At 36.3% G+C, this 14942-nt stretch overlaps 1 protein-coding gene across 1 annotated transcript in view; it reads right to left on the bottom strand.

Moving 5' to 3' along the window:
* The window catches only part of RANBP17 (RAN binding protein 17), a gene marked incomplete at its 5' end in the record, with an annotated part of 271440 nt that extends 259664 nt beyond the window's left edge, over positions 1–11776 (bottom strand). The window contains 1 exon segment of the mRNA XM_049775658.1: positions 11615–11776. Within this exon segment, the coding sequence (XP_049631615.1) occupies positions 11615–11776 (162 nt within the window).
* Between the last annotated feature and the right edge of the window lie 3166 nt (positions 11777–14942).

Genomic DNA, 14942 nt, shown 5'->3' with positions numbered 1-14942 from the left:
ACACCAAGTTATAGATGAATCAGAATTAGCTTTGGCTACTGTTTCTCCTGTGCTAAAAGTTAAAAAGTTTTTAGAACAAAACAATCTGTATGCTGCATCTTTTCATGCTACTGAGTCTTGTTCTCCTGTAATGTTTGAGAAATATGAGAACACCTCAAAACCACTTGTAACATCTATAAAAATTCAGGACAAAGATATTTTAGGCCACGTGGATACCGGAGCAAACTTTTCCTGCATCGCTGGAAAAGATTGGCCCCACTCCTGGGCAGTGGAACACGTTCCATTCCCTTTGAGGGGTCTAGGATTGCCTAAAAGTGTTCTAAAAAGTGCTGTAGTCCTACCTTGGAATAATGGTGTAAGCAAAGGAAATTTCCAGCCCTATATTCTACCTCATTCATCGTATACTATATGGGGAAGAGATGTGCTAAAAACTGTCTAAAAATCATAATTAATAACATTTTTGCATATCTAATGTATAAATTCTTTTCATAAGTCTCTGCTCAAAAGTTTTTCTTTAAATATGTGTGTATCCGTAAAAGTTGCAGGTCATATCTAATGCAACAAAAGTAGAAATTCGCCAATTAAAAATTTATAAAGGTAAACAAATGAACTTAATTTTTTCTATTTCTCTTCAAAAACCTCCCTTTTTAACTAAGAGTCGACTCTTCTATTTTCTTCTAAAAAGGCCTTATCTTATCTTTTCCTAAAACAATTTTTTATTAATAGCCAGCAAAAATCTGGCGGGAATAATTTGGAGACGTCCAAAAATTTCCCACAATTTTTCTCATCTCATCTTTTACCTGCACCTATAAGTTTGTCAATTTATGTGCTGTGTGAATCTAAAAGTTTGTCTAAGTGTGCATTGAAATTGTGTGTCTGAAAACAATACTAAGCATATTACAAATGTGCAATTTTGAAAAAACAGCTTTTTCCTAGGTCAAACCTCGCCTCAGAGTAAAGCAAAGAAAAAAAAAGGTGTGTTTGCGCTTTGAATTCAAGCGGCTTCTAGGCCCTGAGGGGGAAGGGACCCTCCCCGGCAAAGAGCTCATTGTGGTCACCAAAATGAGAACAAAATTTCTCAAGGTTTCCAAATTTCTCTTTCTAAAAGGTTTTTTTTTTATAAATCCAAATTGTCTAATGATATTGCAGTTAATTAAAATTTAACCATAGTATTAATTTTGTGTATGCATAATATTTTTTCAACTTAATTTAAAAAAAAATTTTTTTTTCTTGGTCACATAAATTTATTACTATGTAATATTATCATTGGTCATAATTATATTAAAACTGGTATCAAATTGTGTTAATTCCTTATTGTTATCTAAAATAATATACATCTAAAAACTAACTTTCAATCGTATTTAATAACATCTAGCATTTTATTTACTTATATTTTAATTAAGGGTAATTTTTATTATTTCCATCTTTAAGCCTTAATAAGAATTTTCTAATGTTAACAAATAGCTGGCATATACCACCTGTCAGCACTGGTTTTAATTTAGTTTAATGCCCTCAAATTTTCAACAAATTTTAGTACCTTTATTAATAAAAGGGAACTTATCCCCCAAAGTCTACAACTTTAACAAATAATTAATCTGGCCATTTCATTTGTCAGTCTGTTAGTGCAAAATTATTTTCTAAACCCTAATCTAATGCTTTATATGGTAAAATTCTAGTAATAAAGCATGTTTTTTAACCTCATATACAGTAATCATATAATCAAAGCTACATAACTTATCGCAATTTAAAAAAATTACTTGTTGCTCTGTGCTTTCAGCCTCTTAAATCTTTAAATTTATCTTTTGTTTATACTCAATGGCTACCTTAATCTGCATATGTATAAACAAGAATGCCTTCTCTGCAAACCACATTTGCAGACAGCCTTCAGTGGCTGCCCCAAAAAGAAAAATTTTCTCCAATCTTAAAAATATATATGTCTAAAAATATAATTTTAATTTTCAACTATCTAAAATAAAAATTTTTTAGTTAACTTGTATTTGGTAACTACTTTCTGTATTTGTTTTTTATGCATTTAAAAAATATTTAAGTATAAGTTACTTAACTACAAAAAACTGGTCATTAGTAACAAAAGTTTATTCATGTACTAATTACTCTGCCTTATCACGGTAACTCTTACCCAAAAATTTATAGTAAACAAATTAACAGTAATATTCAGCTGTGTTTTCTCCCAAAAAAAAAAATCATTAAAGTTTTCTTCCTAAATACAGGAAATGTGCCTTCACACAAATGCCAAACTATAAGTTACATCAAGTTTTACGTCTTGTTTGCTGCATAACTTTTCATTTACATAACTCAAAAATATTTTCTCTCTATTGTTTCTATAATTTTTTCTATAAATTTGTTTTCTTTTATTTCAATATGTATACAGTATAATCAGGTCAATTATTGCGGTTTTCTTAACAAACATTTTCTCTTCTTTTTAAGTATAAAAATCATTACTTTATAATCTTATTGCTACTATGTTAAAAGTTTTGCTTCTTTTATTTTTCCTTATATTTCTAGCCTCTAAATATACCTACCACCACTACCTTATCTACTTGCTTATAAAATGCATTTAAATATTATAACCTTACCTTGTTTTATAACCAATCTGTACTAATTAATAATTGTAAGTGCTTTTACGTAATTTTTGTATTTCATTGCAAATTAATTTTTATCCTCCCACAGGAAACAAGAACACGTGCACCTCTAATACAATCTTAGAGTTTTTAAATCTAATCTGCTCAAATCCCACTAATCAATTTAATCCTTTTCAGGAATTAAAACTGCAAAATTATACCAGTCAATTGCATTCCCTTGCAATCAAAGTAACAAAAAATCTTTCTTCCTTTCTTATAGGCAAAAAAGGTACAGCTCCTTTAACATCCCAAATACAAATAATGCAAATTCTCTACCCTCACCTTCTTCTAACAACCTTTGTTTTATATAACTTCTACAACATAAGTCCAAAAGGGAAGCATACAGCTCCTCCAAAGTATAATTAAAAGCTATTTAATTTTTCCACAGGTCTAAAAAGTTTCTCTGGAACCCAGTCAAAGTAAAACAATTACCATGCCCCTACTAATTTTTTCACTTAAGTTTTCCAGTTTTCTTCAAAAAACTTCACAGAAACTACTAACGCTATCTGCCTAAGAAGAGCAGTCTCCCTCCTGCATAAAGCTGACAGGCTCACACCCAGCATCCCTGCTGATTTCACCTAACAACTCCAGCTGCATTTTCAACCCCCAGTCCTGTTACTTCTGCAAAAAACGCCATCACTGATGATCCCTGAAGGCTGCCTGGAAACACATGACTTCACACCCGCAGCTGAACTTACGAACTCTAAAATTTAAAAACTGAACTTATGAACTCTTCAACAAAATATCATCTTTTATTCTTCTAAGTAGATGTTTCCTGTTTAACCTACCTTCTTCAAAGCAGCAACAAAACTTTTATTATCATTGTAATTTGTAACAAAAAAAAATTTTTTTGTATACGTGTTTATAATTTGCAAACCAGCAATTCCCCTTCCAAATATTTCCCAGCAAAAATTGTTTCATATATGCCATGTTATTACTATTGCTTAAATTGTCCTCTAATTTCCAACTTTTCTATGCTTCTTTATTTCTAACTTTTCTTAATAATGTAGTATTACTCAATCTTCTCCTTACAATTCTCTCACTTATAATATCTTACTTAGTTGTTTTTTTTATTCCTCAGTGCCAGTGCACATTCTCAATTTTTATATTTTTTACAATCACCTGCATATATTTTAATTTTCATATAATAGTTTATACTTTATACCCTATTTAGCTAAGTATATCATACTCCTAATCCCACCTTGCATTAAATACTTAAAACTTTTGGCTCTTTTGGTACTGTCTCTATTCTCTCTAATTGAACTTATTACAAAAAATAGCATACGTAAGGTGTTTTGCCTCGCATGCAAACAGTAATTCGAACTCCTATTTGGTCCCTAGTGTGCAAAAGGCTATTCTAAGCTCACAGCCAAAAAAGCCTAATATTGCCACCAGGTGCACACACACACACACACACACACACACACACACACACACACAAAGGGTGAAATGTCACACTCCACTCAGAAGAGGCACACACCACAAGGTAGAGTGCCCTCCTGAGAAAGAAATTATATGCCAAAAAGGCCCGCAAAAAGCAGTCAAAATCACTTGACCCTTTGCGTGGATTATTTGGACATAATTTCATAAGGGCTGTAACTATTTCTCTCTTTATTTTAAACCTTTATTAGAAATCAGGCCTTAGTAAATTCTTTCTAACTAGAACAGCAATCAAACAGCCAAAAGTCTCCCATTTAATAGCTCCCTGTAATTTTTGCTACCTTGGCGCCTAAATTCAGGCCTTTCCATAAACTTAGCTCATAATAAAGTAATTTTCATTTTTTCCCCAAAACTCTGAAACATTCCTCACATTCCTACTCCCCTGTAATTACGTTTTTCTTCTGTTTTACCCAAAGCAAAGTGAACCCAAAACAAACTGGCCTTTTCACCTTCAGTATCAGCTCTTTAATATGCTAATCTAAGCCAGGGTCTTTCCTTTCTTTCCCAGCTTCTTTGATGTCTAAAATTTGCATCTGCCTTCCAAGTCTCTAACCTTTAAAAACAGCTAGCTCAAAAAATAAATTTGTCTTTCGTTTCTGCTAACGAAAGTCCCCATGCAATCTGCGTGGTTTCATTCATTTCTACAACATATTTTCCGTCGTTCGCCGTCCGTGTACCCACTTTCTCCCCGTGGAATTTTTCCCGAACTCCACGAAGGATCTGTTTGTGCGAACAGGTTTGGCCCGCAACACAAGGGAGCATCCTTGAGATTTGCACATGGGTCATTCTCTAGGACAGACCACATGCTTGTCCATAAAACATATCTCCATAAAATCAAAAAGATAAAAATTGTGCAGACTACCTTCACTGATCACAAGGCGCTGAAATTAGACGTGAACTACAAAGGGACACAGAAGAAAAACTTTAACACCTGGAAATTAAGCACCTTACTACTGAACAATCAGTGGGTCAGAGAGGAAATCAAAACATTCTTGGAAACAAATGAAAATAAAAACACAAATCATCAGAATTTATGGGACAGCAAAAGTGGTACTGAGAGGAAAAGTAATAGCTTTGCAAGCACACATCAGGAAGAAGGGGCCTACATGAATAGCTTAATGACACAGCTTATAAAATTAGAAAATGATCAACAAATGGAACCAAAAATAGAAGGAAATAACAAATCTTAGAGTAGAAATCAATGAAGTGGAAATCCAGAAAACAATACGAAAGATCAACAAAAGCAAAAGTTGGTTCGAAAAAATAGACAAGATTGATAAACTACTGGCAAAACTCATAAAGAAATCGAAAGAGAAATTTGATAAACTGGATTAGAAATGAAAAGGGGGAGATCACTAAAGATATTGCAGAGATTCAAAGGGTAATCAGAGACGACTTTGAGAAACTCTATATCACAAAACATGAGAACCTAGCAGAAATGGGTAAATTCTTGGACTCCTATAACCTTCCATGGTTAAAAAAGGATGAGGTAGCATTTCTAAACAGCTCCATCACTATTGAGGAAATTAAAATGGTGATCAAAAATCTTCCCAAAAACAAAAGCCCAGGCCCAGATGGGTTAGTGAACCCTAATAAATTATTTCAAAGCTTTCGAGAGAAACTTCTACCAATCCTTTTAAAGCTCTTTCATAAAATTGAAGAAACAGGAACACTTCCAAATAGTTTCTATGAAGCTAACATCACCTTGATACCAAAACCAGAGATGCTGCCAAAAAAGAAAATAACAGACCAATATCCCTGATGAACACAGATGCAAAGATCCTCAACAAAATTCTGGCAAATAGAATTCAATGCATCATCAAGAAGGTCATTAACCAAATAGGTTTCATCCCAGGATTGCAAGGGTAGTTTAACATCCGTAAATCAATCAACATAATAAACCATATCAACAAAAAGAAACACAAAAATTATATGATCATATCAATAGGTGCAGAGAAAGCATTCAATAAGGTCCAACACCCATTCTTGGTTAAAAAAGAAACCCTCATCAAGATGGGAATCAAAAAAAAAAATTCAAAATATAGACAGGCCAACTACTATAAGCCAATGGAAAATATTATTATCAATGAAGATAAACTAAAAAGCCTTTCCCCTAAAATTTGGTTCAAGACAAGGCTGCCTTCTCTCACCACTCCTATTCAACATAGCACTGGAAGTACTTGCCAAAGTTATTAGGCAAGAAAAAGATACCAAGGGCATCCAGATAGGTAAGGAAAAGTCAAGCTCTCACTGTTTGCAGATGACATGATAATATATTTAGAAAACTGTAAAGACTCTGCCAAAAAGCTTCTAGAAACAATAGATTTACATAGCAAAGTGGCAGGCTATAAAATTAACACACAAAAGTCAATGGCCTTCTTATACAATAATGATAGAGAAGAAATGGACATTAAAAAAAAACAAACCCACTCACATTAGTGCCCCACAAACTCAACTATTTTGGGGTCAACTTAACTATAGAGGTGAAAGACCTATACAAAGAAAACTACAAAAGCCTGCTTCAAGAAATAATAAAGGACACAAGGAAATGAAGACACATACTCTGCTCATGGATTGGCAGGATTAATTTGCCATTAAAATGGCAATACTCCCCAAAGCATTGTACAGATTCAATGCAATCCCTCTAAAGATAACCATGACATTTTTTTCAAAGAAGTGGATCAAACACTCCTGAAATTCATTTGGAACAATAAACACCCTCAAATAGCTAAAGCAATCCTTGGGAAAAGGAATATGAGAGGCATTACTTTCCCTAATTTTAAACTGTATTACAAAGCAATAGTTATCAAAACAGCATAGTGCTGGGATAAAGACAGATCCTCAGATTAGTGGAATAGATTTGAGTATTCAGAGAATGTTCCCCAGACAATCAACTAATCTTTGATAAAGGAGCAAGAAACCCTAAATGGAACAGGGAAAGCCTCTTCAACAAGTGGTGTTGGCACAACTGGTTAGCCACTTGCAAAAAAGCAAACTCAGACCCCCATCTAACACTATGAACAAAGATCAAATCCAAATGAATTAAAGACCTTGATATCAAGCCAGAAACCATATAGTATATAGAACAACATGTAGGTAAAACACTATATGACACAGAGACTAAAGGCATCTTCAAAGAGGAAATAGCACTCTCCAAACAAGTGGAAGCAGAGATAAACAAATGGGACTATATTAAACTGAGAAGCTTCTGCACCTCAAAGGAAATAGTGCTTAAGATACAAGAGCTGGGGCAGGAGAGATAGCATGGAGGTAAGGCGTTCACCTTGCATGCAGAAGGACGGTGGATCAAATCCCAGCATCCCATATGGTCCCCTGAGCCTGCTAGGAGTGATTTCTGAACGTAGAGCCAGGAGCAACCCCTGAGTGCTGCTGGGTGTGACCCAAAAAACAAAACAAAACAAAAAAAAAAGATACAAAAGCCACTCACAGAATAGGAGAAACTTTTCACCCAATACCCATCAGACAAGGGGATAATATAGAAAATATACAAGGTACTGACAGAACTTAATAAGAAAAAAACATATACCCCATCAAAAAATGGGGAGAAGAAATGAACAGACACTTCCTCAAAGAACAAATCCAAATGGCCAAAAGACACATGAAAAATGCTCCATGTCACTAATCATCAGGAAGATGCAAATCAAAACTACAATGAGGTACCATCTCACACCACAGAGACTGGCACACATCACAATGAACAAGAACAATCAGTGCTGGTGAGGATGTGGAGAGAAAGGAACTCTGATTCACTGCTGGTGGGAATGCCATCTAGTCCAGCCTTTTTGGAAAACAATATGGAGATTCCTCAAAAAACTGGAAACTGAACTCCCATATGATTCAGCTAGTCCACTCTTAGGAATATAGTACAGGAACATAAAACTACAATTCAAAAATCCCTTCCTCACACCTATATTCATTGCAGCTTTATTTATAATAGGCAGACTCTGGAAACAACCAAGATGCCCTTCAACAAATGAATGGCTAAAGAAACCGTGGTACATATACACAATGGAATATTATGCAGCTGTCAGGAAAGATGAAGTCATAAAATTTTCCTATATGTGGATGTACATAGAATCTATTATGTTGTGTGAGATAAGTCAGAGGGAGAGAGATAGACAGAGAATAGTCTCACTTATTTATGGATTTTAAGAAAAATTAAAGACATTACTGTAATAAGGCCCAGAGACAATAGAGTTATGGGCTGGAAGGGCCAGAAGGACCAGGTCACAATTTGAAGCTCACGACAAAGAGTGTTGAATGCTGTTAGGGAAATAACTATGCTAACAACTAGCATGACAATGTTAAAGAATGAGAGAAGTAGAATGCCTGTCGTAAATACAAGCAGGGGTGAACGAGGAGGGGGACATTGGTGGTGGGAATGTTGCACTGGCAAAGCAGGGCATTCTGTTTATGACTGAAACCCAACTACAAACATACTTATCATCATGGTGCTTAAATAAAGATTTATATAAAAAAAAGAAAAGATGTGAGTATATATTGATACTCATACCCCACAGTGCCAGGAGGTGCAAGGGAATTTGGGGGCTGCACCTGCTGCTGCTGGGGTTAGGCACATACTAAGCACATGTCCTAGCTACTATACCCTTTCCCACTCCCAAATTCCATCTTTTTTCACTGTTGAATAAAAATCCATATATACCATATTTTTCGTGCCATAAGACATATTTTTTTCATCCCCCAAAGATGAGAAAATGTCTGTGCATCTTATGCAGCAAATGCCACCTGAAGCTAAAGCCTGAATGCAGGGGAGGAGAGAAGAGATACCTCTTGACATCCACAGTGTTACACCCCTTTATTGTGCAGATATACCACATAGTACAAGCAATCAGGTTAACCCACTTTCACTATCATATAGAGCTTTCATTTAAGTCTATTTGATTGCTGCCACACCGTGTCACACTCAGGGGTTACTCCTGGCTATGTGCTCAGAAATCGCTCCTGGTTTGGGGGGGTGGTGATACGGGATGCCGGAGGATAGACCGTGGTCCATCCTAGGTTAGCGCGGGCAAGGCAGATACCTTAGCACTTGTGCCATTGCTCTGGCCCTGACTTTTATTTTTATTTTATATTAAAGTAAAAGTATTTAAAAATGTTTTTTTTTATTTTCTGATGTAAAAAGCAGTTAGGTAAATGTGTTTAACCAGCTGTGTATGGGCGTATATATTACTTTGGACTTGCAGTCTGGTTGTTCCCAGCTGCCATCTCCTGATGGTGTCTCACGTTATGTTTATGAAATGTTTTAGTGCATCATTTGCTTTAGAGCATATTTTTCTTGTTTTCCTCATCTAAAAATTATGTGCATCTTATGGTCAGGTTTGTCTTATAGAGTGATAAATATGGTAGCTTATTTTTCTACTACCACCACCATTACTTTAGGGGCTTCTACAATTTTGGATGGAGACCACAGCCAGTGGTCTGCCCCATGCCCCACATGTGGTTCCAGGGATCCAACTCACAGTCTCACACATAGAAGCAATGTTCCCTCCTCTGTGGAACTAAATCCTGTACATAACACTGTAGTTACAGCTTTAACTTCCCAGGACAATGTCTCCTAGTTCTTGGAGAGGTTTTCTAAGCTGTGTTTCCTACAGTGGCTACTCCATTTCACATCCCTGTCGGTAATTCTGAGTGTATGGACATCTCCCTGCTATCAGCTGAGCATTTTCTGCTGAGGAGTTAACAGCTTCATTTAACCCTTCATGCACAGAGCAACTGGTAGCACAGCTTAAAAGAAACCTTACTCGTTGAAAAAAATCTTGGAAATCGTGATAGCTAAATTTTAACAACCAAACTTTAAAAAAGTGTCTGCTATTATGCAGAGGAAATAGTACGATATGAACTCTGTGAACACTGGTGGAGGGAGGTTTGACATTGATGGTGGGACTGGTGCTGAAATGTTGTATGTCTAAAACTTAACTTTGAATGACGTTGTAAACCACACTGCTTTAAATAAAACATTTTAAAAAAAGTTAAAGCAAGTTGCAAGATCTCTATTCCTGAGTATTTTTTCTAGCATTCTAGCAAATCATTCTAGCAGCATTTTTCAAACTATAATCTCCTTAATTGAGCTGTTGAAGATCTTCTACCTAACTTCCATTGGAAGTGATTAATCAGCAATGTAATGACATTCTAAAAGGCAAACATCAAGAGACTTTTCAATAGAATTCTATAAGTGCCTTCTAAGTGATGAATATGCTAAATTAAAGTCAGGCACTTGTGAATTGATATCAATATTTGGCAATACCTGTGTGAAAAGGTATTTTCAAAGATGGAATATGGAAAATCTCATTAGGGATCCATATTAACATACAAATATTTGCAATCAATGTTGATGACAGGAAATCCTAAATTTGAATTCCAATCAAGCAAAATATTGTCTCCAAATAAAACTTCCTTTCTTTATAGACTTTATTTCAAAAACCAAAAAAAAACAAAACAAAACAAAAAAAAACCCTATACTTAATTCTTAGATTTTGAATTTCATTAATAAATTCTTTCCAAGGTTTGTAATGTCTCTTATAAATGCAGTTACTAAACTGCCTCAATTTTGCTTTGTGGGATGCAAAGCCTAAGACACTCATTCTAATTAGGCTGGTTGTTGAAGTGATGTGCCGACCTCAACTCTCCTTTGGTTCCTTACTGCAATGTCTTTATTGGATCATTTCATTCCTTAGCACTAGACTATATATGCCTCCTAATTAAGCCATACGGCACTTTCAAGAATGAATCATGTGGATGAACCAAACAGAACCCAGTCTGCTTCCCAATTAAGTGTTTCTCCAGTGACCAGGCCAAAGGCCATGGGAACTCCTTTGTACCCTCACACTTCAAAGCTGACTACCACCTGCATCTCCCTACAAGTCTCACCCACTCCTCTTCCTCTCGTCTAGTATCTGCACACCTAAAATGGCTCCAAAATTGTCTCTGCAATGTGGACTAGTGCCAAGATTAAGCCACAGCCTTAGGCATACCAGGCAGGTACTCTGCTACTGAGCTACAAACCTGAACCCCGTATTTTTTTATAAAGCTCCGAGTCAACTTTCTGAAAATGTGACTTTTGACAGCACAAATGGTAGCATATCTGAGGCCCTCAGTTTGATCCCTGGTACCACATAGCCACCACGTGTACCCTTGGTAGCCCCAAGAACTGAAAGGTCTGAACATTCAGCCTTTAGCTCTTCAAGGGCAGTCCACCCATCTCCTACCACTAGATAAGGTCCTATCAAATACATAAAGAAATTTTTGACCCAATAAATATGCAGAGTCCCAGAGGAATCTAGAAATGATGTAATCTGTCTCTGTTCTGTGCTGTAGTTCCTCTCTCCAAGTTTTCTTTCCAGGCTCTTCAATTCCTTCCTGGAATCTCTGCCAATGAAACTATAGTAATACGATGTGGCAGAACCTTGGGGCTCTGGTCAGTGACCTACATGTGTTCATGAAAACCAACGGTGCCTACGAGTTGCTCTTTCATGGCTTAACCATACACTTACTGTTGTTCCTTGCTCTAATAACAGCTGACACTTGTTGAGACATTCTGGTCTGTCAATCAGTTCCACGAATGCTTTCTCAGCCTCAATTCTCTGGGTCAGATCAGTCCTGATGTAGAGATGAGTACACAACACTTCCAGCTCAGCCAGACTCTGAAGGAGAAGGATCAAGATATGAACATATTACACTAGTGAAAGCAAGCATGGGAAATCCATTAACCACAGGACACAGGACACAAACAGCATCAGTTCAAGTAAAGGCATATGCAGTCATCTCATCTCACTTGGGATCACCATGGCAGATGTTTTCCTACCTCCCAATAGGTCAAGAATAAACAGACAATTCTCTGGATGTGAAACAGAAATTCATGAAGGAGAAAGCTATTATAATCACATTACTTAAACTACAACAAAAACAAGTACCTATATAGTCGAGTATAAGCCAAGTTTTTGGACACAAAATTGTCAACATACTCAGGTCATATAGGTTATTTGATTCACTGTGCATGCTACCAAATCAAATGCATTTAGTCTCCATTTGTCTTCTGCCATCTGCTGGAGGTAGTGGTGCTTCAGCTCAGTCCACAAGTCCCAGCTGAGCAGAAGAGGTAGGTGGCTGAACTGAACTGTATGCCACTGAACTAGTTAACCCGCAATATTCAATGGCACATTTAATTAAGTGAAAAACCCATTTAAGGCAGTAAAGTTGTGTAAATAAATGTTTATAAATCCTGAATCCTTATAATCAGGGGTTTTGGAGTATAAGGATTCAGAATTTTTAACTATTTATTTATAATGCTTTACTGTCTTAAATGGTTTATTCCCTTTATTAAAGTTGTCATTCAATACTATGGGTTAATGTGGTATACTAATGGCATACAGTATATCAAACAATCATATATTGTAAATATAATCATATATTTATTTATTTACTGATTCCTCAATTACTGTAATTGGTTTGGGTATATATTTTTATTTTTGAAATTTACCAGTGGCTGCTGAATTTTCTATCTTGGCTTATACTCGAGTCGCTAAGTTTTCCCAGGTTTTAGGGTAAAATTAAGGGGGTCATTTTATACTCAGGTCAGCTTATACTCGAGTATATATGGTAAATCGAAAGAGGGGCCAGATTCTTCTGGTAGGGTATTTAAAAAGGCCTGCCTGAAGTAGGAACATTCATACCAACTTCTGAGAGTGAATCAGAAAAGAAAATAAGAGCTGACAGACTAAGAGAGAAAGAGCATTTCCCGAGACTCAGATGAAGCTAAGTTACTGTGCATATCAGCAGGGTAGTACTGGAACAGTGAAGGTGTTTCGACAAGGACAGGGACCTGGACGCAGAATGGGCTACTATGTCACTTTGTCTCAAGCTTTAAGACCTTCAATGGCTCAATCTATTAAATTATAAATAGATGCCGGTCTGGGACTTGTAAAGTAACCAATTTCGCTGTTGCAGGCAAACACTCTAAACTACTCAGGATCTCTGCTAGACCTAAGGCTGCTACTTTACATGTGGGAGAGTCCCATGTTAGAGCCACCAAAAGCTTGGTTTTGTTTAAAGTAGCATCTAGAGAGAGAGGGCATGTAGGCATAATTTGAAGGAGTCATGAAAAATGAACACAGTTTCTCTTGGCTTGGGAAGTTTTTGTTAAGGCATCGAATTTAAAAATTCTTGTGCTCTGAACTTGAATTAGATTATTACTATTTGGAGGACAGAAAAACTGGCACAGGTTTCAAAGTCAAGCATGCAACTGAGGGTAAAGGGATGTTTGTAATGAATCACCAGTGTTTGTCCTTTCTGATCTGGGTTTGCCTGTGGCTGCCTCTTTATACAAGGTCAAATATCCTCTCAAATATATATATATATATATATATATACACACACACACACACACATATATTGTTTGCCTGATAGAAATACCAGAGAAAACACTAAAAAGTGGTTTCATTCTTTTCACTTCTCTCCTTTTTTAAGCTTATTTATGCCATTTTCTACTTCTCAATCCAGGTCAGACTTAAACAAACTCAGGTTTGGGATACTTTTTTTTTTTTTGCTTTCTTTTGCTCAAGTAAAAACAGAAAAATAAAAGGGTTTCAAATTAATAAGTAAGACAAAGAGCAATAAACAAACTATAATTCCAACTACAAACATCTCTGCTACTTTGATTGATCCAACAAGTCTTCACAATACTAATAACAGGAGTTTTATAGTACTGGAACACATAGTAAATATGTGGTTTGGGTATTTCCCTATTTTCTCCAGAGGGATAAAACAAAACAAAAACAAAAACAGGGAAACAAAGGTGCTGTTTTCCCATCTCATGGCTCAAGATCAAGCTCAAAAGTCTTCTTCATCTTATAAATGTGAAGAGCTGAATAAATAAAATAATTTAAGAGTGGGCCGGAGCAGTGTCACAGCGGTAGGGCGTTTGCCTTACACACAGCTGACCTAGGACAAACAATGCTTCGATTCCCCGGCGTTCCATATGGTCCCCCAAGCCAGGAGCGATTTCTGAGCACATAGCCAGGAGTAACCCCTGAGCATCACCAGGTGTGGCCTCCAAAACCTTGCAGGAAATAACCTGCTGGCACAGGGCTTTCAGACTTCTGGCCTCAAGTAACTCTAAGAGAATAAATTTCTCACCGTGACCCAGCCTGACTATGGTCATTTCCTACAAACAGGGGGTGGGGGGAAACAGAGAGAGAGAGAGAGAGAGAGAGAGAGAGAGAGAGAGAGAGAGAGAGAGAGAGAGAGAGAGAGAGAGAGAGAGAGGTTAGTATGAATCAATTCCATAGTACTTAAGCAACCCATTTGGATAGATTATGGAACAATTATGGACATTATTATGTCTGTTCCGATATCCTGATTTAAGAGAACTCAACACACAGAAAGTCTGGAGTCTGTGTAAATAGCTTTTTTCAATCTTACCAACTACTCCCCACTCCAAACTATTTAAAAGGAACAAATATAGATAGAGAAAGGTGGTTTGAGGGGAAAAAAAGAGAAAGACTTGAACAACTTCTTGGGAAAGACTGGAACAAAGGGGGAAGCCAGTTATTCTTCCCTTGTGATAACAAATCAACTCTGTCTTTTACCTCCAGTATCGCATACTTGTAGAGTGACCCTACGCTGGCCAAAGTAATGACCTCCACGTTTAAAAGTCAATTTCACAATGAGTGATTTATGACTGAGCAGCACTCTACAGATATACAACTGACTTTCCTAAGACTGTTTTAGGAAGAAATATTATCTTTCACAGTAAATAGTTGTATTGTATCTTCCTTTCAGGTACTGGTGTCTGAGGAAATGTCTCTGAGCAATTGATTCCTC

Source organism: Suncus etruscus, chromosome 6, assembly GCF_024139225.1.
Source record: "Suncus etruscus isolate mSunEtr1 chromosome 6, mSunEtr1.pri.cur, whole genome shotgun sequence".
NCBI lineage: Eukaryota > Metazoa > Chordata > Mammalia > Eulipotyphla > Soricidae > Suncus > Suncus etruscus.
The sequence above is the reverse complement of the archived record's forward strand: the minus strand, read 5'-3'. Positions and strand labels throughout refer to the sequence as shown.